The sequence below is a fragment of the Anabas testudineus genome, chromosome 5 (assembly GCF_900324465.2).
Source record: "Anabas testudineus chromosome 5, fAnaTes1.2, whole genome shotgun sequence".
NCBI lineage: Eukaryota > Metazoa > Chordata > Actinopteri > Anabantiformes > Anabantidae > Anabas > Anabas testudineus.
In genome coordinates, this window is record NC_046614.1 from 22,335,280 (window position 1) to 22,359,941 (window position 24,662).

General features: G+C 41.1%; 2 protein-coding genes across 8 annotated transcripts in view; both read left to right on the plus strand.

Annotated features, from left to right (window-relative positions):
* Positions 1 to 3,761, plus strand: part of slmapa (sarcolemma associated protein a) — a 46,006-nt gene extending 42,245 nt beyond the window's left edge. For all 7 annotated transcript variants that reach the window (XM_026348418.1, XM_026348419.1, XM_026348420.1 and 4 more), the window contains one exon: positions 1,283 to 3,761. Coding sequence is in view for 5 of the 7 variants with exons in the window: in XM_026348419.1 (XP_026204204.1) it covers positions 1,283 to 1,378 (96 nt within the window). In the remaining 2 variants the exon portion in view is untranslated. The remainder of the gene's footprint in view (positions 1 to 1,282) is intronic.
* A 1,646-nt stretch (positions 3,762 to 5,407) lies between these two features.
* Positions 5,408 to 24,662, plus strand: part of LOC113154305 (filamin-B) — a 49,805-nt gene continuing 30,550 nt past the window's right edge. Inside the window, exon 1 of the mRNA XM_026348413.1 lies at positions 5,408 to 5,712. Within this exon, the coding sequence (XP_026204198.1) occupies positions 5,421 to 5,712 (292 nt within the window). The 5' untranslated portion in view covers positions 5,408 to 5,420. The remainder of the gene's footprint in view (positions 5,713 to 24,662) is intronic.

Genomic DNA, 24,662 nt, shown 5'->3' on the forward strand with positions numbered 1-24,662 from the left:
TGCAGTTACTTGTTTAATTTTTAAAGTTTGTATTAATTTATCTGCTTACAGGTTTTTTTTTATTACACCTACACTCATTTTTCTCCAGACCTTTTTTGTTGTTAATTTTTAAAACATGCATCATCATTTCCATCATGTATGTCCTGTGTCTTGCTGGTTTGTTTGCTATATATATATATATTTTTTTTTAATGTCTGACCAGTGTTTCCAGTTGTTTACTGGCCTAAAACTATAAGTTTTTTTATATTCAGGTAACCTAAGCCTGGTTTACTTTGCTGCTTACTCTTCTATTTTTTATTTAACCTCCTTTTTTTTTGTCTTTACCTCTCCTGAAGTTCCAAAAGACACTATCTTTAGACACTATTATTTAGTTTATTTGTCTGTGGTGCAGTGTCATAAAATTAAATTCATGCTTCTCAAAAACACAAACAGAAACCATCTGCTGTGTATTTTAATGTACTACAGACCCGGCCAATAAAAGGACATCACAGATTTTGTTGATGATTTCATCCATGATCAATTACATGGTTTTGGAAGTTGCAGACGTTTGGATGTTTATATCTAAAATGTTGCATTACTCAAGAGATTTGACCCAGACTGTAGTTTTCATATCAAAGCTAAATGACAAAATCCCAGTCATCAAGTTTTAAACCATATGTCTCAAGAGTAGCTTCTACTCGGATATTAACTGAGAACTTTTTTGTGGTGATTCACATGTTTAACATATTTTATTGTTAAGATTGTTCAGAATCATTTCCTTGTTTTTAAGTCACCAGATCCAAATGAGCGGTCGATCTAATCCTTCCAGTGGCGCTGCTCTCAATAAATTAAGTTCTGTATAGTTTTATAGAATTTTTCCAATTAGTAAAAGTAAGAAAATATTTTTTAGAAACCTTTTAGTCCCACAGTGGGGAAATTGCTTTGTGGACAAGGGGTTCGTGGTCCAGGGACAATATGATGTGTGACCTGGGATCAACCTGGGGTTTGTAGATGATTGCCCCTACCAACTGATCCACAGTTAGAGAGCCCATATTAGCATCACGTGTAGTGGTGTAATCTTTTAGACTTTTGGGACTTCATCGGCTTTGCTTTTTTAAAATGAACTCTTTCGTTTTCTACAGTCGTCTTTCCTTCCGCTCCTTCATCTTCTCTCTTTCTTCTCTTCCCTGGTTTCAGTCTTGATCCAGTTTGAGTCCAGTTCACACATGACGATTTGCACTAACTTAATTTTCTTCTTCTCTCTCCTTTTGCGTGCGTGTGTGTTGTCGTATCTCTCGAGCAGCGCGGCTGGAGCCCCTGGATGCCGGTCATCGCAGTGATGGTCGCCATTACGGCAGCCGTCCTCTACCCGAACCTCTCCAAGAGCAGCTCCACCTAGGACACAAACCAACACACACCCACACTCAGAGTGCTGTGAGGAGAGCATCACTGCTTTACTTGTATAAAGTCTAATTGTACATAATTGTAGAGGGAATATAAAGGTTGTGGTTTCTACAGAGGATTCAGATAATTTTTGGTTTATTTTGTTTGTTTTTTTTCTGCGACAGGGAGTTTTGTTGTTTTTATTCTCTGCTCTCTCTCAGCTGCGGTGGGGGCTTTTTGATTTTCGTCTCTCTGCTGATTTCTGGGTAACAAAGCGTTCTCTAGCAGACCAAGCTTCCATACACTTTTAAAAACTAAAAATAGACTGCCTAATGTGACATTTGCCCCCGTCCCGTCGTAAACAAACAGGATGGAGGTGAATGCAAAGCTTTCCAGCAGCTTCGAGCTTTGAAGCAGGGACTCAAACAGATTCAGCACTAAATCCGAAACGTGGGATTAAAGGCAACGTTACGAAGCCTTAGTCGTTGGGTTCCAAAAGTGGTTTAATCTTGCCATACCTGTCTGGTACATCTCTATCCCGTGAGACTGCAGCTGCTGTGAGTTCCTCGGTCAGTAAACCTGTAAATTAAATCCACGTCCGATCACCCTCACAGTAAACGTACCTACAGGCTCTAAGAGCACAGATGAAGCACAAACGGTGATGGTCGTAACGGTGCATCTGAGTCTGTTGGAAAGTTCACATGAAGGCGGTTTCAGGAAGTCCTGCTCTGTTCTGGTTTTAGTTATTGGATGTCTAACAGGCGTTTTCTCTGTTTTGTTTTGTTTTTTCTTTTTGTGGGAGTTTAGGGTTGGGGTGTAAACTTGAAGCCTAATTATTAAAATCAGATTTTTCTTTTTTACTTTCTTTTTAGGGCACAATAAAAGGAGGTCAAAGTGCCTCTGATGTAACTAACACCACAGTTTGTGTATGTGTGCGGACAAACACACACACTCACACACACTCACACACAGGTCTGGCTGTTAAGATTATTTAGTCAAATTCTTATTGTGGCTTCATCATAGTATGTGAAGTTAAATTTATCAGGATAAACTCCCATTGAAATGAATCCTCTCATTTTGAAGATTTCAAACTTCTGAACAGAACTGCAAGGGTTTTAGAAAATGACCAGTTCGACTCCTGTATTAATAAGAGACACGATTACAACAAAACTGTCCTTTAATTCAAATATTGAGACCATACAGCACATTTCCAGTGATAGTACTGTTTTGTTTTTTTGTTTTTTCCCTGAGGTACAGGATTTGTAACTTTCACATGACGAACAGTCATAAATGTCTTGTTTAATGAATGTGAACTTCTTCATCATACATCCAAACATTTCCATTTCTGCTGAGTACAGAGCTTTACAGCCTGACGGGGCTTTAAACATCACTATACAGTCCACATATTACAGAATACTTAGTAATCGTTCCACAACTTTAGTAAACTAGTCCAAAATAACTCTGGGATTCAATCACGTGGACATTTGTTCACTATGAAAATAATTCACTAATTACTGTGGGTAGAAATCTGACATTTAAATTATTTAAAGTACATTTTTGTATCTTGATACGAGTAACTTCATAATATTTAAACATGGTATTAAATGAAGGTTTGTGTCTTTGTAATGCACAGATTAACAGACTTATTTTACATCCTGTGACCAAACTACCAGGAAATTAAATAAAGATTTCAAATGGGTTTCACACTAAACTGCTGTAATTTCTTTACAATTGTGGCCAAATTTCACACTAATTTGTTGTAATGTCACTAAAATTGTGGAACAGTTACTGAGTAATTATGATGTAATGTATTAGGATAAGTTTTCTGTTGTCAGTGGTTTAGTTTTATTCACCTCATTAAAAGTCAATCAGTGTCATGTAAACATGTAACAGACGGAAATATTATAAAAATGGACAAAAGTACTAATTATCAACATTGTTATACATGGTTTAGTATTTTTTACACTAATCTGTGATGAACATGAGTCCTGTTGTCCTTTTTTTTTTAACTCCTCTCTAAACACACTAACCATTCAGGTCTCTGCTGAGATGTTTTTAGCAGATATTAAATATTTCAAGGTGTGTGTGTGTGTTTGTGTCCCTTCACACTCTGGACTCTTGAGCAGCGTTTGTCATCGTTAGTGTACTCTTGTCTTGTCTACGTGTTTTAAAAATAAAGTAAAATAAAGACAACGAACAAATATTCCTGATGTTTAAAGAGAAACACTACAGTACAGAGAGAGAATTGTAAAATAAAATGTTATTGAATGATGTGCTACTAGACTTATTTTGTTAAAACTGTTTGGAGATATGAGAGGGAGCTATGTAGAGAATATGATGATGTATTAAATATGCAGAGCGATGTTTGGATTAAAGTTGTAGCAAGCTGACCCACCAAACCTGTTTCCAGTGTCTTTATTCACAGAAATGTTTAATTTACACAGAATTAAAAAGGAATCAGAAATTAAATAAAGAGTGAAAATGCACTGTATGGTAGGTAATTCACTACTATACATGTACATATTCTTTTTTTTATTTATTAATTAAAAATGTAATTTAGAAGTGTGTTCATTAACATTCAGGAGTGTAACAGTTCTGAAGTTCAATACCATTCTTTGTGCAGTAACTACTCTGGTTCATTGTTCAGAGTAGTTACTGAGCTTCTTTTGTGTTGTGAGGTGTTCAGGGACACGACAAAGCATAGGTCATCTGCGTTTTAAGACGTCCCAGCTCACAATAACTGAAAAGTAAAACAAAAAACGAGGAACCATGTCTCGAAAATTGAATTGTTGCACTCCTTCAATCAGGGATTCAATCTTCTGAAGTAAACAAAGTTATTAAGTAATTTTTAATGTAATAAAAAAAGTATAATTTTACTACAGTGCACATAAAGACGAACCGTTTTTCCGCTCTGTGCTGACTGATGATCATTGGTGTGAGAATGTTTTGTTATGTGAATTAAATTTGGTCAGCACAGTGTTCTTTACCACTACACTCTGAATGCAGTGAATTATAAAAATAGGGTTAAAGAAAAATCTTTACTGGAATATTTTATGTTAGGATTAAAGTGTGCTATGATGTGTTCTGAAAACACCCACTGCACATTGGGACCACAAGCTGGATCTGGCACCATAAGCAGAACTGAAACATGTTTTAAAAAGGGAACACTGTGAAGACTTTTTCAGTTTCTTGTTATGAGAAGATGAGTGAGGAGGTGATGAAGACCAACTCTATCTTTACAAATCGGTGCACAGACGCCTGCCAGTCTGACTCTGACACTCTCCTCTTTAAGTTTGTCTGAATGCAGGTTTTCTTAGTTTTCTTCATGCAGCATGTTGCACTGACAGTTTCTTCCATTTCACCCTAAATGGACACAACAACAGAGTCAGCACAAAGAAATCTGTGTGTGTGTTATTGAGGGGTTGGCTTGTTCTGCGTGAGCAGATTAAACGCTGACTACAAACAAAGCAGCTTCATTTGTTCCCGTTCACATCAGGAAATATGATCAGATCGAATTGTATTGATCTGTTTGAGTCCAAAGGTAAAAAGAAAACAATAAACCAAACCAGCTGGAACAAACAGATCAATGCATCCACCCTGATGTATAAATCTGTGACTCTCTGTCTCCATGTCAGGCTGGTTAATGAGTGCAGCTTTTCACATTAACATATGATTTGGATCTGATTTCTAATTAGAAACATAGAAAAAGGCTTCATAATGTATCTGTGACTAACATTTCTAATGCAGACCTTAGTTGTAAAACAGTATTTCTACACTGTAACATTGCTAATGTCAAACTGCAATGAATAAATAAAATAACCCACCGTAGCAGTGAAACCACACTGACTGAGGCTCTTTAACAAGAAGAAACTGATCAGTCCGAGTTTTCAGAGCAGCTCCTGAACGCAGCAGCTGCCAGTGAGTCTCGGTGCACTTGAGAAAAACTTCAAACCGACTCGAGGTCGAGGACGCACAGCCGGACCGGGACGCGCTCTCCAAACCACTCTGTCACAGTTGACCCAAGTCTGGACCAGAGGCGTTAGGAACAGTCAGTAGACATGCCGGCCACAGAGAAGGACCTGGCTGAGGACGCTCCGTGGAAGAAGATCCAGCAGAACACCTTCACCCGCTGGATCAACGAGCACCTGAAGTGCGTCAACAAGCGGATCGTGGATCTGCAGCTGGACCTGGGCGACGGCCTGAGGCTCATCGCCCTGCTGGAGGTCCTCAGCCACAAGAGTATGTACAGAAAGTACCACCAGAGGCCCACCTTCAGACAGATGAAGCTGGAGAACGTGTCGGTGGCTCTGGAGTTCCTGGACAAGGAGAACATCAAGCTGGTCTCCATAGGTGAGTCACGGCCGTCCATTCATTCCACCTCCGGCTTATTTCAGGCCCAGGACCCTCAACATGTGGCCCCGAAGGTGGTTTGATGCCACTTCAGAGTCCACAAATGACAAACCTGATCTCATCACTAATGTTTTTTAGCTCCTGTGCAGTTTTTCCCAGTTTGTTGTCCAAATGTTTTGTGTCGTGCAAAACACGGACTCCTGTTAATAAAGAGGCGATTTTGACTCCGAGTTGCTTTTTCACATAGGTAAACCTGTCAAACATGGCTGTAAATGATGGCTCCTTAATCAGCCAAACACACTCTTTAATTCGGCGTATATAAATCACACAAACCAACTAAAATGTGTTTTATAATCTGAGGTTATGTGCGCCGGAGTCCAAAGTTCAGCAAATACCTTTGTCCGCTCGTTTCCCGTAGTTCCCACGTGTGTTATACGTAATATTATCCAAAATTAGCCTGTTAAACTCAAACTGTGCAAACTCCTCAGGTACTAATAGAAACCAGGTTGGTTAAACAAACGTTTTTATTACTTTTATTCCCGCATTAGTCCGTTTTAATCCTGTTAAATCCTGTACGTGCCGCCGTCTGTGTCATAAGAACTTTTTGCCAAACTGTGTTTAAGAAACCTGCAGTTTAACGCCTCTTTGCTTAATCGTCAGTTTGAGTTAGCTGCAAATAACTGTCTTTAGTTACTCATGTAATTTACCTGTAGTTCTGTTCAAATCGGCTGCATATAGTCAGAAGTTGCTCAAATGCTTTCTAGGAAATGTAAGTAAATCATGAAGCTGCTAATCCTCCACCTTGGTGTAGGACCCAGGGAAAAACTGCTTTGGAATCTGGAACCAGATCACTTTAAAACTTGATTAAACTTAATTATGATTAGGTAACTGAGAGTCATTCATACTTCCTTTAAGGTTGGGGGGGGTCCCGCTGTAATTAACAATGAAAGATCTCAGCAACAGCGGCGTTAAAATGATAGATTTCCGAATGGAATTTGGCGTGTTGTGGGTGTAGTCCCTGCATGACAACAGCAGTGTGTGCTTTAATGAGCAGGTTCCCACAGAGCCAGGACACACCTGTGGCAACGAGCCCGGATTCAGAGGTCAAGTCTCAGTCAGTTTTTGTGCTTCACCCTTGGTAAATGTTGTTAATGAGGTTTGTCAGCTGGGTGAAAGTGACTGATCTGTCTGATTCTAAAAGCCTTTCAGATCTATTTACAGGCAACTGATGGACAAACGAGTGCATCGATTATTCATGAAAGGTGTTTGTGCACTTTACAGCTTCTTCCTTTATCAATTATCTGAGGAGAAGTTGCAGTGAGGTGGGTTCATCCAGGTGAAGCCATCTTCGTCTTCGTCAGCACAACTAGATTATTTCACGGTTGTGAAGAGATTTAATAGTCGGGGTTTGGTGAATTTAATACATCCGAAGCTGATTCATACCCACACACACACACACACACACACACACACACACACACACACACACACACACACACACACACACACACACACACGCACGCTGTTGGTTTTGTCAGAAACATCTTTTAATTAGTGACATCACCTCATGTCTGTGGTTTCACCTGAGGGCAGAACCAGGTGTGTTTATTTGTGGCTTGTTGAATCCTTCAGAGTTCAGGACTCTCGTTTCCTGGGTGGTTTTATTCTTGTCCCGTGTTCAGTGTTTCAACTCACTAAAGAAAAACGGACTAACGCCTTTACTAGTGCCCTCGCTTGTGGTCTTCTTCTGTCATGTGCGTTCATGAGCCTTCACTTAGCAGACGAGCGGCTACGCCAGCACAACATTTCACTTAACCACCACTTGATGCACAATTCCCCTGAGAGGGAGTGCATCCAACAATTTGACACAGTCTGCTGAATCACACCGATCCAGCTGCTGGCAGCTGTGCGCCTGAGGGCTGATTTTAGGAAAAAGATTAATAATAACGGATGTGAAGGAGTCCTCGAACAATTCTCTGCTCTTCTTAGCAGGCCTGATAAGAATAATGACTGTGAGAGAGGGTGTGAGATGCAATGAAGGTCCAAAGCCAGACCCCAACCGGGGACGTTGCAGTTATGTGGCATGTTCACTGACCATTCGATGACTGGTTAGCAGTGTTTAAGCTCTGTTGTGTGAAACAGGCTGCAGCATAATTTGTTGTTGTTGGTTCAATCGTTAGGGCTCAGTAGTGTCATGAGAAGTGTTTGTATTGGTGTAATCGACAGTGTTTCCCAGTGAGCTCCGACATGGTCACATTACAGTCCTTAATGCTTAATTGGGATGTTTTTTAGTCCTGTTTGTTAGTGAGATTTATCTAACCCTAAATTGAACTTGGCTTCTCCATAAATATTGACGTGCTGCTGCTCTGTAACCATTCAGCTACCAACACCAACACACTGTAAACTTTAAACATGAAACTCTCCTCTGTGTGCTCGTTTTTGCCGGCGGCGAGGAGCCAACGTTGAGCGATGGCGACAGGCTGCAGAGCCAGATCGCATATTAATCAGATGTCAAACCACAAATGAAACTGTCCCAGATCTGATATGTGAGTCACTTGGACTGTGTTCACACTGCAGCTGAAACTGAAGAGACTCGGATCTGATGTTTTGGTTTTGACAGAGATGTGAACAAACCCGATGCGATTTTCATCATATCAGATCTGGAGCAGTTTCAGGCGCGGCCCTGGGTCCAATTCATATGCGACAGCTGTCGGACCAGGATTCATTTATTTTTTAATGTCTGACTTCGGTGCACACGTTGTCTGTCGTCATCGGTCCTGATGTGGTGGGTCAGCATCTCGCAGTGTGGTAAAAGAGAGAGACTCCAGCTTGTAATGTGAATGTAGTCAGAAACTTCCACACGGTTTGGGTCTTTATTGGCTCCGTAGCAGTTCCCAAAAATAAAAAAAAAATACACCACACAAATGTTTGTATTGGGACAGAGCTTAAATATTCCCGTTCCTCAGCACAACTGAGTTCATGGACTGTTTTTGTGAGGCTCTCAGGTGGCACCAGAGTTCCCTTTAAACCCAGACCAGGACCGATGGGTCTGGGTTCAACACACAGTCTTATACTTTATCAAATGTCCTAAATTGTCCGAATAAACTTTGATTCAGGCAAAAGTGAAGTGAAGTGAAACGAAGTGCAGTGAAGTAAAGTGATGTGGGCCGAGCGTGAAAGCGTCCTGAGTCACTGAGGTCGGTGTTTGATGATGGGAGTGAGCTGAGGTCAGCGCGTGTTGAGTGATGTAAAACTGTGGAGGTTTGATTTTCCACAGTCGAGAGGAAATGACTGGCTGGGTGGGACACACACACACACACACACACACACACACACACACACACACACACACACACACACACACACGGTGGCAGAGCTGCTGTTTCAGTTTTTAGTGATGAACAAATCATTAAGTCTGATCAGAAAACAGTTGACAACCATTCACTGTTTACTGATTATCTTTGTTTTGTATAATCATTAATTAGCTTTCTTTAATTTACTCCGGACACTTGAACACATCATGTTGGGCTGTTGAACATGGTAATGCTGTAATGGGTATTTTCATGTCATAGGCCAGTTCTAGTTCACTCTTTCTACAGTAACTCAGCCTAATAACAACCATTCATACTTCATGTTTGCACTAAAAGACATCATCTGGGCTGCACTCGACACAAATTAAAAACAAAAACACACAAAATAAAATTACATGTACAATGTGCATAAAAATTATATTGTGTTAAACAATGACTTCACTGTCAGGAAGGCTTGGTGCTTGTTGTGTCACATTAAAAGAAGAAGAAAAACAACATATTTATGATATTACATGTCAAATATTTGGTGCTTTATAAGTTGCAGTGAGTCAGAGTTGGAGAAGCTGGAGTCTGGACATGTTGGAAAGCGTCCAGTAAACGTACACAGGTGACGTTGGTTTGTCAGATACCTCACCTGGATGACAGGAAGAGGCCCAGACATCCAGAGAGGGGGGAGGGAGAGAGCGCGTGGGAAAGATGTTTTCTGGTGTCAGACAAAGTGATCTCAGCGCCGCCTTTATACCTACAGGTGTGTGTGTGTGTGTGTGTGTGTGTGTTAATGATTAGCTGAGGTGTGGGGCCCTGCTGTAACACACACCGAGGCAGCGGACAAATATTTTTAGTGTGCAATTAAGGATTTAACACTTTTCATGCAGTCTCCATTTTCAGTCCTCCGTCTCTCTTCTGCTGTTTGTTTGTTGAATTTCAGACACGCTGGTTGTTCCTCCACACTGCTGCTTTCATTGCCTCCTGGGAAATCTGAATAACGACCAGCAGCCGCCTCTTTTAATGTTTGTTTTTAGACTGACTTTGTAAACACTTGTAATATATGAAACATTGATTTAGTTCTGTTAAGATGTTTTCAGAGGAGATAATCACTGTCACCTGTGAGTCAACATTTAAGTAGTTGTGGGATAAAACTTGCAAAATCTGAATGCACCTTTAATGCATCAAAGTTTGACCTTTAAGTAGAAAAGAAGTCTCAGTTCATGAATAATGTAAAAAGTACTGTGGCGTTCATCAAAGGTAGATATAATAAAGACCAGTTGAAACATGAAATCAGAGTGAAGTCATCCCTCGGTGAACTTCACAGTGAGGGTGTGGAGTTGGTGTTGCAGCTCAGACGTATCATGCTGACATTGCAACACTTGTGTATCTGCAGTGTTGTATAATGAGGGTGTTGTCCACCCACTTGTTCAGACAGGTGTGCTGTGGAGAGTGATTTCAGTGTGTGTGTTGACTGGTGGTCAATTACTCAATTAGTTAATCAGAATATGACTTTTAGTTTATGATGATTTATTATTAGTACCTTTTTACAAATTGAGCTGCCAGAATAATCAGCTTGTACACGTCGTATTTATTAGCTGTTACTTGTGCGTCCTCCTGAAAATGGGTAAGTAAATCTAGGTAGTAGAAGAACACGAAACAGACTATTATAGTTTCTGCTGAATAAAAAGCTGGTCATTGGCTTCAGCTCAACTGTAGCTGAACGGAGTCGGAGCAGACCTGAATAAAGACGCTTTATTAGAGCAGTGAGAGTTGTTAGTGAGGCACCTGAAGTAGCTCTGGAAGAAATACCTGGCTTTTAGCTCCACAGTGTCACCAGCCTAGTCTGTAACGTTGTTTAGAGCCCGTTTGTTGTTGGATAAGTAATGCTCGTAGGATTTATCACAGCTTGTTTTCTGGAAAAGTTTGGGGGGATAAAAGAGATTGAACCAAACAGTAAAAGTGGTATAGAAGCTAAAATACCGGTGTTGTATAATGTTTGTACTGATGAAACTGTGTGTCAACAAAGATGGCGTTTAAAGCTGCTATGAATCATATTTTTTATAAAAAGAATCAAAAAAATGCATGAAGGTAATAAGATGGATGCAGCAGGCAGGATGTTTAAGACAAAAGGCTCCAAAGAAACAGTGTACACGAACTGCTCAGCAGCACAGACGCAGTTAGAGATTAGCTGGTGAACATGGTGATTTAACAGCTAAAGAGACCAAACAAAGCTAAAAGAGTGAATATTAGACTTTCGTTAGACTCCAAATGAATGGGAACTGCTGGATGTATAAATAAACAGCTGTTTGCTCTGTTCAACATAGAAACTTAAAACGTGATTTATGTCAGTTTTGTGTTCATGGGTTGTTTCCGCTGTCTCCAAGTGGCCAAAATAATCACATACTGCAAGTTTAAACCCTCACAGGCCAATAAAGCACACAAAACCACTAGCAATTAGACCCATCCACTGGAACAGGCTGCGAGGCTTTCAGAGAAACAACCTAGCAAGAAACCACAAAGTGCCAACCACCGAGCCGTCGCCGTGCTCGTTTCCCCTAAACTTATCTTCCAGGTTTAAAGCTGCCTGAAATGAATTGACCTGCTGCTGTGTCAGGTGAAAACACTGACAACAGGATCAGCGGGGTCTGTGTGACCTCTTCGTATCACTCCTACACACATAGTTGACCTGCTTTGGCTCCAGGCTACGTTTTTAAAGAGTGAAACTCAACTCTTTGTCGTAACTTGGACAATCATTCATGTATAACATGAGTTTAAAGCTGGGAAGGAAACAGTGTTCAGGCTGTGTACAGACCCAGAGCTGCATGAACGCCCTGCAGGAAAACTTTATCGTGAGGATGAAGTCAGAAAACTGCCCTCATACCAACATAACAGCAGAGAAGATGTATTCCACGTGCAGGAAGTGAAACGGTGTGTGAAGTATCTGTTTACCAAGCAGACAGAGTGTCTGTGAATGGGATTGAAAGTGATTGTTCAATAATGAAAGTCCTACTTTGTTGTAACCTTGGTCTTAAAGTCCGGTCACATCCAGAGCAGGCGGTTCATGACGTCATGCGTAATCAGTGCCGACCCGCTCTCTGTTTCTGTGACTTATTAACTGACCGGCTGCTGCCGACCTGCACCAGAAACCACACGCACACGATCCTGTTAGACTGAAACCAAACATCCATCAGCTGTCAGACTTCAGTGAGCCGGATGGAGACTGTTGTTGACGCACAGCACCATGGAAACGAGTGCCCGAAAGAGAAAGACAGTGAATTAAAGTGTGTGTGTGTGTGAGAGAGTGTGTGTGTGTGAGAGAGTGTGTGTGTGTGAGAGAGTGTGTGTGAGACATGTTGGTTTCTATTTATTGTTTGTTTGTTTGTTTGTTACTAAGGTGTTTTTATTATTCATCTGTGATTTCTATCACTCTTTCGCTTTCGCACAGGACGGTTTTAAGATTCCTCATCTGGCAGTTCAAGAGTCACAGGTCAAATAAATCACAGAATCTAGGTCGTTCTTATCTTAAATAAAATATCCAGATAACTAAATTGTCTAATATCTATTACAGTATATCCTAATATATTCTTTTAAAATGTGGAATTAATTTGTCCTAAAATGTGATTTGATCTTCATAAAGAGTATTAACAACAACAATGTGCTTAAAATAATAACACAATAAATTCTGATCGTTCATGTCTTCATTGAGAATGACCATAAAAACCTCATTGTGCTAGTGGAAAAAGTATGTGAACCCTTGATGACCTCAAAAAAGATAGATTAGAGCTACTTTGACTGACAAAAATACAAAGAAGAGGGTACAATGGGCTAATTAATGAACAGAAACAGAACAGAAGTAGAAAACACAGTGGAAATGTGGCATCTCACCCTGCTCACTCTCAATTCAGTTCTTTCTCCCTCAAAACAGTTTCCTTTCCCCTGCACTGATTGTAATGTACAGTACCACATGATCGTCAGTTTTTGGACAAGTTGTCCAACTTGTCTCCAACACGGAGGCAGTGAAAGTCTTACAGAAACTGGATGTAAGAAAATATTCAGCTGATACTGATGGAGCGACATTGTTTCGCACTTTGGTCACGATGAAGAACAATCGGTGTAGAAACAAAGACGGAGGTGTAGAGGAAATGAAAAGAAGGAGGTGACAGAAAAAAGTGCAATCTGCATGTTAATGTGAAGTTTCTTATTTATTCTAATTGATACTGTGGATTTATTTAGTCTCATGCTACACTTGCGTAAGCTGCACATTGTACCTTTAGGTTAAACAGACTATAGCTGGTTGTGTTGGACACCTTGAGTCATGAGTCCCACAAACAATGATGTGAATAGTTAGAGCCTGTGTGGAGCCACCAGAGTTTACAGGATCGTCATGACTCAGAATGATTAAAGGATAAGACCCGTGGTTTTCTATATTTTTGTTTAGTTCAACACACACAGACTAAAGCCAACGATGAATTACACCTCGTTCTCAAAGGCAGAACCTGATTTGTCTTGTTTGTGTTGTTCCATAACTGCTAACACCGCACCGCTGCACTCGGTGACATGTTCCTTCATTACCAAAAACGTTCTCCAAAGGCTGAGGACGACCGTCGCTTCGAGACAGCGCGTGATATCTGCTCTGTTTACGCTGCTCTGCCAGCTTCTCCGGCCGCACATAACTTCTGATTATAGCTCTTTGGACAAACTTACAATGTCCTTTGTAGAGTTTGACCACAAGAGAAGCAGTGAACTCACAGCATCGCTCATGTTTGAGCTGGAGATGGACGTGCTGAAGGTCTCCTCTGACAGAAAACAGACCCGTCGCCCACATCTAGGAGAGACGTAATTGATATTGAGAGGTTTCACAGGAGCTTTTTGACCTGTTGGTGGTTGTGGAGGGAAAAAGTGAAGGAGTCATAAAGGTCCTTTAAATTAATCCTCGTGTACAAATGTTTGTGGAGACCTCGATCCATCATGTACCAAATGACATGCTGATTAATGAAAATACACAGTTTAAGACTGTCAGTCTAAAGGACGTTTAAACATGAGATGATTGAGAAACAAAAAGAAATTCAACCAAACGACTGCACTGAAGTGCAGAGATCATTAGTTGTTTTCATTCCCTTCATCTCACTGGGACTTGGAGCCGTAAAGACTCTATAATGTGCAATTACACGCAAACATCTTCCGTGTCTGTACGAGTGTTTGAGTTGGCCGCGTGCTCTCACGTCTCCTTTACTCGTCACACTCACCCGTTTGTTTCTCGAGTGTTTTGTTCTCCCTTTCGTCTGTTTCACTTCTTCAGTTTCCCTCGTCCGGGAGAAAATAAACCATCATAGCTGCTGTCACATTCGTGGTTCTGGCCTTTGCTCTGCTCTTTGTTTTTTGTTTTCTTACCACAGGCGTTGTTGACGTAGCTCAACCAAACCGTGTCATCTGGTTAAAGAACATAAACGTCCGCGTGACACGGGTTCTCAAGTCCAGATTCTCAGGTTGCTGCCTCTGTCGAGATGATCACAGTTTTCAAACCGCAACCAGATTGTTAATCACGACCAGATCACAGCTCCTGTCGCTTCCAGTAAGGTCAAAACTAGAACTGCTCGACGCTGATAAGAATGCCTGGTGGCGTTTTCCACCACAAACGATGGCAGTGGAGGATCTAAACAATCCTCTTCATCTCTCTTGTATTTGGATGAGCTGATGCGATGTTTCCTGCAGAATCCCAAACATGAAACCAGAATACGAAAGAGATCCTGATGTTGTTGTGGGAGTGTGGTTACTGTGAACCATGGAAATGCTGCAAATGTTTTTTCCACAGTTATCAGAGGTTGGTGTAAATGTAGGTTTGATTATGAAGAAGACTTTCATTTCATCTTGAAGGAAGAGGAGGAGGAGGAGGAGGAGGTTTTCTGCTCATTGAATCGTGTTCTGAAACACAGAACTCTTCATTAAGGCCACCGTGTGCCATGTTTTTCTGAATTAGATTTCTGTGTTTGTACCACGTCTCCCTTTAATTTAGTTTTCTACATGCTTTGTGCTCCTGCTGCTTCACAGGACTATTTCTGGTTCATCTCGACCTTGAAGATGTCTAATGTATACACAGAGATAAAGTTTGGTGGTGTTTATCGTTCACTCTGTGCCCGTCCGACACTAGACGGCCTGTATTTTGTGTGTGTGAGACACGACACACACAGTCTGTGTGTACTGTAGCTACAGAGGGTAACATGAGAGAAGCTGGGATATAGGTTTACACACCTCTCTGCAGAGAAAGCTCCTTTCTTGCTTCCCCGTGTGAAGCTTAAAGGAACAAAGACCATCTGAAGTCCACCTTAAGATACGTTTTTTACAGGAGGTCGACTTTAACCGTTAATGATCAAATATTTAAATTATGCATAGATCTTTTTTCCTTTGGCATGATTTGGTGAAAGAGGTCTTTGTGCTGCACACCGTTTAGTTTTTTTGTTTTTTTGTAAGTCACCCGAGGAGATTTTGTCACTGCTTATTAGATTATTGCAACACTAAGTAATGTGACACCCTAAAGTTTATGATACACGTGGTGTTCAGTGAGATGATCTTCACAAATTAACATCACTTATGATTTCTGAAACCTCAGTACAACACTAGGAAAACATCCTCTCCACCACGTAACCAATATTTGTTAAATGATGTAGACGTTCCTCTTATCGTGACCCGACGTGTTTGTGACTGTGTCAGCTGTTCACATCCCTTTTCTAAAAACAATAGAATAATTCTGCACAGGTAACAGACCTGGTGACGATTAAGGACATTTTCTGTTTCTCTCACCTAGCAACTCTAAAACTCACCAGGCTAATTCATACTTTCATTCACTCTCCGAGGGTGAATCCATAGAAGAGGCTGCAGACGTCCAAGTGGACACATGTTTATGTCTGTAGAGAGTCTGTCCTAATCCAAACACACTGGGGTGGTGATAAAAGTTATTTGGCCTCGATTTTGTGGAGTCTCCTCTGATTACACGCTCACAGCAGCACCTAACATACTCACATTAATGTTTTTATTCAGGTTCAACAAACGAGATGATGTTTTAATTGGCGTTTGAGCAGTTGGTAGATTTATTTTAGAGAGTGTAGTTGGTGAAGATGTGTGTAATTAACAAATGAACCCTGGTGGTTCAGTGTAGTTCTGGTTTCGAGCTGTTTACATACAGTGGAGGTAGACGCACATTTTAATGAGTCGTGGCAGAAAAGCAAACAAATAGAACTAGTAACACACACACACACACACACACACCTGCCTTTTGTTGCCTTGTCATCACCAGTCGACGCTCTGAATTGTTGCCATTGTGTCACTGTCATTGTGATCTGGTGGAGTACGTAATCACACACACACACACACACACACACACACACACACACACACACACACACACACACACACACACACACCTGCTGTCTGGTTGGAGATGGAGCAGACATGACTCAGTTGGTGAGTTGAGAACAGTCACTGCTCATTAAATATTTGGTTGATGATCATCAGACAGTCGGGATAATGAGCTGTCGGCCTGTCTGTCTCTTTATTCAAATCTTACCCATCACAACTTTATTTTTAATCCCCAAACGGCCCAAATGACAGTTTAACACTGAAATGTACACACACACCTATAGAGACACGTACACACACGCCGAGCTCATCATCAGTTGTATTGAGTGTTGAGTTGTGAGCTGAGGATGGGTTCAGTTAAGAGACGGCTTCAAAGGCCTGTTTGAGGGTTAGGACTTGGTTTGAAGGCTGGAATTAGGCTGAGCTTGGGGTTGGGGTTGGGCGTTTTAGTTGTGATGGTTAAGGAGCTAAGAGATGCATTATGACAGCGAATGTCCCCACAGCTATACAAAGCCTGGCGTGTGTGGTTGTGGTTGCAGCGGTCTATTGAGCCCTGTCGAGTGATAATCTCAGCGGTGAACCTCCTGCAGCCTGGCTCAGCAACAAACATCTGAAACGCTGCTCTTCTCGTCCCCCTCATGTTTTCTCTCTCTCCATTTATCTATTTATCTCCGTACATATAGAGATTTAGATGTATTCATTTATTTCTTCATAGTTCCCATTTTCTACTTCTGCTACTTTTTTTCTGATCAGTGAATAAAGAAGTCGATTGTTCTTCGTGTAAATCTGCACTAACCATTTGGGGAAGCAGAAGACTAAAATATAAGATGCAAATGATGCGTTTAAATCTAATATTCACACTTATTTGAATCTGTTTTTGGTCTCTATCAGCTCCTATTACATGCTAAAGTGGCCCAGAGTCTTTAAAAGTCAGATCTGCATTGTTTTCATTTGTGGTCTAAGATCCGTTCTTGTCCAATCATTGTCAATGTGATGGCTGTCAGAAAGTTTATTTTCTGCACATGTGCAAATTGTCTGTCATCAGTCTGCAGTGGCTCCTCACAGTCCACTAAATATAAATATAAAAAGAGATACGGGCGACTGAATAACTCAAGAACGATCAGATTCAGTTTGTGGAGAAGCTTCTGTTGAAGGAGTCGATGCTGACTGAGCTGATTTTATACAAATGAGCTGGTTGTTGCTCACATTTTAATTATGTCCATGCATCAATGTGAATCATCAGCACAAAAAGATTTAATCTGACTTAAAAAATGTGTGAATTGAGGATTAAGTCCTGTGATGTGAACGTAGACTGTGTGTGGTGCTGAAAACCGGTGCCTGCTGTGGCCAAAATGTGCACCATAAGAACCGAGAGCAGTGTTTTGAATATTTAGGTTTAACACAGAAGACACAGGAAGCAACAAATTGTCTTGAATAATGATCAAAATACAGTATATGCAGGTGGTTTTCCTTTTAATAATTTACGTTTTTGTTGAGTTTTAGATTCAAAAATACTTTAGTTTTTACTACTTTGAGCTATTAATGTTTTAGTATTTGAACAGAAACCACCACATACATGTGGTTATGTAAAAATTCATATGAAATTCTATTTTCTGTCTTTATTTTTCTCTTCTCTTTCTTTTCCTCCTCCTCTTCCTCACCACATGGCTGGTCTGGTTCTGATGACATCATAGCCTGGGAACCAGCAGGGCGAGGTCATACAAGGCTAAACGCTGCAGTGTGTTTGTCAGTGTGTGTCCTGTTTATGTACGCAGACGTAATGCCAGGTGTGTGTGTGTGTGTGTGTGTGTGTGTGTGTGTGTGTGTGTGTGTGTGTGTGTGTGTGTGTGTGTGTGTGTGTGTGTGTGTGTGTGTTAATGACAGGTCAGTAACGTGCTGGTTACTCCGCTCTCTTGTGGTTCCTATGATTTCACGTCTTCTGCTGCAGTTTGTTTGTGTCAGTCGTCTTTCAGCTCAACTGGCTTCCTACTAAAAAACAATTTAATATTGATGTGTTTTTGTATATTATATGTTTAATTCTGGTTTTGTCTCCTGGTTGCATCAGATACCACTCAGCTGTGGCACTTCTGTATGCGTGCTGTTTGGGCTGTAACTCAGAAAAGACACACACACTGAACATAAACACACATTATGTTTACGTTCACCAAACCACATGTACAGTCCCAACTTTAGCATGTTGGAGTGTAGCTGTATAAACAAAGCGCCCTCCTGCAAATAGGACATTGTGCATTCACCAAAATAAAACCAGCTATGAAAACCCGTCTCAAACCACCAACTGTCCAACATCGGATCAGAGGGAAACCAGTGACAGGAACTTGTAATCCGTCGCCTCTGTGTTCGTTCTTATATTTGCACCAGACAAACAAACTCCTCAGGCTACTTTTGAAAGATGTTTCTGTCGTGAGGTATTTTCTTTCCTTACCCTTACCATATGAACCCAGCATGTACAAAGGGAAGAGGCGTTTTGTGTGACGTGTTCTCTCTTCTGGGAGACTCGTGCACGTACGGTGTTGAAGAGACAGAATTTCTGACACAATATGGACTCAAAGTTGTTGTAAATGATTCTTCACATTCGGATATGTGCTTTGTGTTTGTGTCGTACACTGAAGGAGACACTGGGAGATGCTGAAGGGTCTGTTTTGATGTGCAAATGTTTGGCGAAGGCGGAGGCCACAAACCTCTGCTTACTGCTGAGCTACGTGTTGTGTGCGTGCTCATTTCTTATTGAATGTTCGTCCACTTGTTACTTGCAGGAATCTGTTATCAGCAGCACGTTGCACACAACGCGTGCGTCTGAATCGTGTTGTAGACGTGCACAAGTAGCAAAAACTCACTTGGTTGGAGAATTGGAAGATGTTCAGCGACTGGAACTGATGAAGCTCTTTGGATGACAGGTGAAAGTTCTTCAAGAACTTAAACCAAGTCCAGGTGTCACTGAAAAACACCTTTGGATCCTGGATGAGAGTCTCTCTCAGTATGGACTGTATTTCAGATGTGTGTGTTCTACGTTATCCTGGATGTCGTGTTGAATGTCACGGCTCTAACAGCTTTCTACTGACTTTGTTAGAGTTCAGTATAAATAAGCTAAGACCTCATAAAGAAGGGTCAACGTAACAGCACCTCTGTCTAAAAGGGGTTTAGATCTAGACTGGGAACATATCTGTGAACTCCTGACTGTCCCTAGATGCTGGTTGGGAAACTCTACAGACTTTTTTCATTTGACATATTTTGAAAACTTTTTTTTTTTCCATGGTTCATTCACTTCTTTGATATCTTGTGAATAAGTCTGAAAGACATGAGAGCGAGTTTTTCTTGGTCTTTGATCTTTCCCTCGCTTCATCTCTGCAGCTGTTCGACTTCAACCAGTGACCAGATTAAAGAGAGAGACTGACATGGATTCTGTTTCTTGCTTTCCCCTCATTAACCAAATCAAAGACATTACGAGCCTCATACCTTCTTCTCTCTGTCTGTAATCTGGGTTGTTTGGTGGGATCACCCCCTCTGAGCTGCTGATTCGTGACTCATGTGACTGTTAAGCGATGCATCATGCAGCGATGTCATCAGCGGGAGCCACAGTTCGGTAGTGCCGACATGAGGCCCCGAGGAAAGACTCTGATCCAACCTTAGCTCTGTAGAGAACGTGGATTTTAATCTGTCATTTTAACGGTAGCTTAGTTTAGCTATTGTGAAGCTTTGCAAATGATTGGAAACAGTGGAAACGTCCAGATTAAATGTCTTTCTTCACCTTCCTTTTGAGAAAGTTGACTTGTCTGTTTTTATGTTCATATTGTGAACTTTGCTAATGTTACTACACACTCACAGATGATGAAACATAAAAACAAGTAATACTGTATAGACAGAAATAATACACCCTCTTATTGGTCCATATTAAACACCCAGTTCTGTTCCCCGCAGCTGTCACTCTAGCTGCTGTTTGGTTGTTGTTGTACCTCTAGAATGTGTACATGAATGTGTTAAAGGTTTTGATTCTGATTACAACCAGACACACGAGTCATGATCAGCAGCTCAGAGCGAAGCACAGTGTTTTTGAACTAATCTGTTCCATCAAACTCCTCCAGATGATCCAAAATGCAGCAGCACATCTCATTTTTGATGATCTAAAAAGCCCCCATCACACCACTGTTCAGGTCTCGGCACTGGCTTCCTGTAGCTGCAGCATCAGGTTCAAAGCCCTGACTGTTGCCTGTTTACCTGAACTCCCTCATCCTGGTCTACAGTCCCTCCTGTCCACTGCACTCTGCAAGCGAACAATGTCTTCTACCCACCTCTGCACGCTCAACAGCCTCATTCTCACCTTTCAAAGTCCTGTTGAAAACAGAACTCTTCCACAACTTTCTCTGCAAGATTAAATAAATCTTTCATTTACACCTCATGAAACAGAAACGGCTCTTCCTAAAGCACCTTGTAAGTCGCTTTGGATAAAAGTGACTAAATGTTAATGTAAGTTAAACTAACTTTCTGGCTTTATTCAGATATTTGAAACTCATCAGGGTGGAATCGACCTTTTCACCCGACAGTTGGTCTGACTTGTTCTTAGATGATGACCATCGTCTTTATCATCTGTCTAATAAATGTCCGTCTTTCAGCAGCAGTCTTGTCACAGCTGTTTGTGTTCAGTGTGTTTTTAACAGTGTGTTGAGTGAAAAATGTTATTAACAGACTTGACGGTGGTTAGAAGAGGCTGCTGACTCTGCTCAGTGTGTTTATGGTTGTTTAAATTGAGCCTTTGTTGAATTATGTTGAGAGACTGGGCTGTGTTTTGTGGCTTTTGTTCCTTTGCCATCATCCACTGGGTCCTCGGAGGGAAGGGGGTGTTGAGGTGTGTGTGTGTGTGTGTTGAACTGGGGGGTGGGTGGCTGCTGTTATGATCTCACTGTTTAGGAATGTGTGTGTATCATGGGTCAAACCTACTGAATGAACAACACGGGAGCTTTACATCCTGTTTACCACTGCAGGTACCTCCTGAGACCACGTTCACTTTCCTCATCGTGCTCTTTTTCCGCTTCAAGTTTGTTTTCCTCCCCCAACTTTTTAATGTCTCTTTAATTATAGCGACTGGATATATAATGTCTCTTAACCAGTTTTCATTGGTAGATTAATAAACTTTGAGCTTTGCATATTTAGTTCTGTGCTGTTAAGACCCTTCTCCTCCCCTCCTCCTTTATATTCTAAGGGAGTTACCAGAAACTGGTGACTGCTTCACAGGAAAATGCATTTTCACTTCATACACTTAGTTAAAGTTAAAGTTAAAGTTAATGATTTGTGCTGGGTTTGAACCTTAGAGTTCATATTGATAAACAGCATTTTTACAGCCTGGGTGACTTTTTAAGGACAAAACTGTACAATTACACCTTAGTGTGGGTCATAAGATCTACAACAGCAGAACCTCTGATTATCTCAAAGACCAGTTTTGTAGGCAGCATCTTCAACCTTTGCTTGCTGAGATTCAGTACTGATGTGTAGCTAGTTGTTCTTTTAGAGTATGTGGTGCAAGAATTTGGGGAGAGATGATGCTTTAAGTGGTTCATGGTTAGAGCATGTGTGCAAGCATGTGATATGTGTTTGTGACGAGATTTCCTTTCTTAAGTGGTGTATTTGTATCAAGAGATGAACTCACGCAGGTCGTTTTCTTAATTTGCATGTTTTTGTAAAAAGGAAATTGTTCCATATACAAACATCACAGATGTACACTCCAGTGTTTTTTGCGTATCTCCTGAATGACTTAAGAACTTCCAGCTAATTCAGTAATGTGTTCGTTTACATCAGTGTGATGATCTGCCTCAGGCTTCGATTGTTCTGTACCGTAGTAAATTGTTGGTTAGGAAGCTGAACATGTGTTTATGAGACTGTGATTTAGTCGCGGTGTGCAGGAGCAGCTGTTCCTAAGGAAGGAAAAGAGAAAGAGACAGAGGAAGGTAGTCGGCTCATGCACTGCCAGTTTAAGGTGGGATTAGAGCTCCGATGTGCTGCCACACTGTTCTGTTATTTCAGCTTTGTCTGTTGTCTCTCCTCTAACGTACATCTTCATTCATCGTCTCAAAAACACTTTGCTCTGATCGAACCATGATGCACAGAACCTCCCGTTACAACAAGAAATATCTGATTTATATTTGGGGCGCCACAATTCAAATGCCAGATGGGATGTTTGTGGTCACGCGTTGATGGTGTGAGTGTAGGTGGAAGTTTGTGTTGATGCTGGATATGACCGTTAAACATCACATCTATGTGTAAAAAGCTCAGTTTGAACTGTCCTAATGAAGACTTCACTACGCGTCACACAGAGGTTTTCTCGCCTGTGGACAGGGTGTGACTGGACCTCAGGGTGTGTGTGTGTGTGTACTCTGGACTGAATTCTGTGTTTGTATCGCTGCAAGAAGGAGGAAGTAGACCAGAGCGGACGAGAGGACGTGAATTAAAAACTATTTCCATTCAGTTCTTTGCTGGTTTTCGTCTGTTTAAAAATAAAAACTTGTCCGTGTCTGATAATGCACGACTGGACTCGTTAGAACTTGGTTAGTAGGTTATTCGTTTGCAGAGCAGGTATTTGTGTAATTTGCTGCTGGCCTGTTGCGTAACCTCCAGCGGGTGTGGCGGCCTGATAAGAAAGGCATTTTGTTCCAGCCCGATTCACCTTTGCCCACACACAAACTCGCGCTTTATCTCCTCTCCCACTTTCCGTTTCTCCTTGTTCACACTCAATCATTCTTTGTCTCCTAATGCAAACTCGAACCCTCCCAGCCCCCACTTCCCCGTTAGCGTTGTTGTTGTCTGGGCACTGTTGTGTCTCCATAGCAACATGTCAACAAATCTGCAGGTATCTGCAGGATTAGTGGTTCAGTTGCAGTTTATCTGACGCAGATCCGGCCTGAATTAAAAGGACCTTTTGTGAATGAATGTGAGGACAAATAAATCTGAGATTGGAAAAAAGGAGGTGGTTGAACTTTGTTGTGAGGGAAGAAGAGTCGAGTTCTAGAGCTAGAAGAAATCCTTCAACTTAAAGCTGAAGGATTCTTGCAGAAGTTATTAGTTGGTAAATAGAATTTTCGTCCCTTCTCTTAATTCAGTGTAGTGATGTAAATATGCGGCCCCCCGCTGAGTCAGGTCAGCATTTGATCAGGTTTATTTGATACTCAGATCTCTAGTTGACGAAGGAGGTCGGTGTGTGTAGGGTTACGTAACATCAGGAGTCTGCACTTGGCAGGATTCAGTTTTTAAAAAAATCAATCATTTCTTTGAATCTGTGACGGATATGATTCATAGTGTTGGCGTTACCTGTTAAGGTGTGTGCGGTAGCTGATCTGAAGTATTTATGGCTGTAATGTTTGGATCGAATCCAGAACTTGAAGCCTGAATGTGCATCGGTTCTTCTCACTTAGACCTAAAAATCTGTGTTCTCAGGGATTCAGTAACTGACCGCTGTCGTTGCTGTGACCCAAATAAGCAGAGTGCAGAACCGTTAGGACCCAGACCTGTGAGTCAGTCACACGAGGAGGTTCGAGAGATCAGGCTTTAGCTGCAGGAAACAATGCACCAGATTATTAGAGCAGTTAAAACCTTCTGAAACACAGTCTGACACTGGACCTGAGAGCTGCGGTCTGTGGATCCGAGTAGATGCTTTTAACTTTTATCCCCCCCCCCCCTCACTCTGTTTCTTTGTCTCTTTATTGTCGCCCTATGTGAACAATAGGCTGCCATGGTGATGGCCTCGATACTCAAAAAACTGTGTTAACATGCAGTGTCTGAACTTTTTGAATTGAGTTCAAGGGCAAAAAGCCATAAATTAGGGTTTAAAATAACATTTCAATGAATAGAGAGCAGCCGTTTGAAAAAAGACGCCAGAAAACAGGATAATAAAATAATAATAAAACAGTAAAGCAGAATAAAAATATGGATTTTTAGTGAAACTGACTTTTGATCCACCACAAGTAATGTTTTCAACCTTTTACAGGCGTTTGCTAAAAATAATTTTTATCCACTTATTTAATAATCAACATAAAAATGAATCGTAACACTCACAACAATTTAACATCTTTTTCATTTCTTATTTAAAGAAACCTTTAAAAAAAAAATCATTGTTTAAACTGGACTTCAGCCATCGAAGTTGTGCGAGTGGTCAAAAATAGAAACGTCTCTGGTTTAATGGACCTCTACACTAAAGTAAACAGAGTTCCTCTAATGTGTTTATTTGAAATGGTTTGAATCTAATTTTGCTTCCAATTCATGCTTTAACTAACCAGCTAGGTCATAGTGTGACTT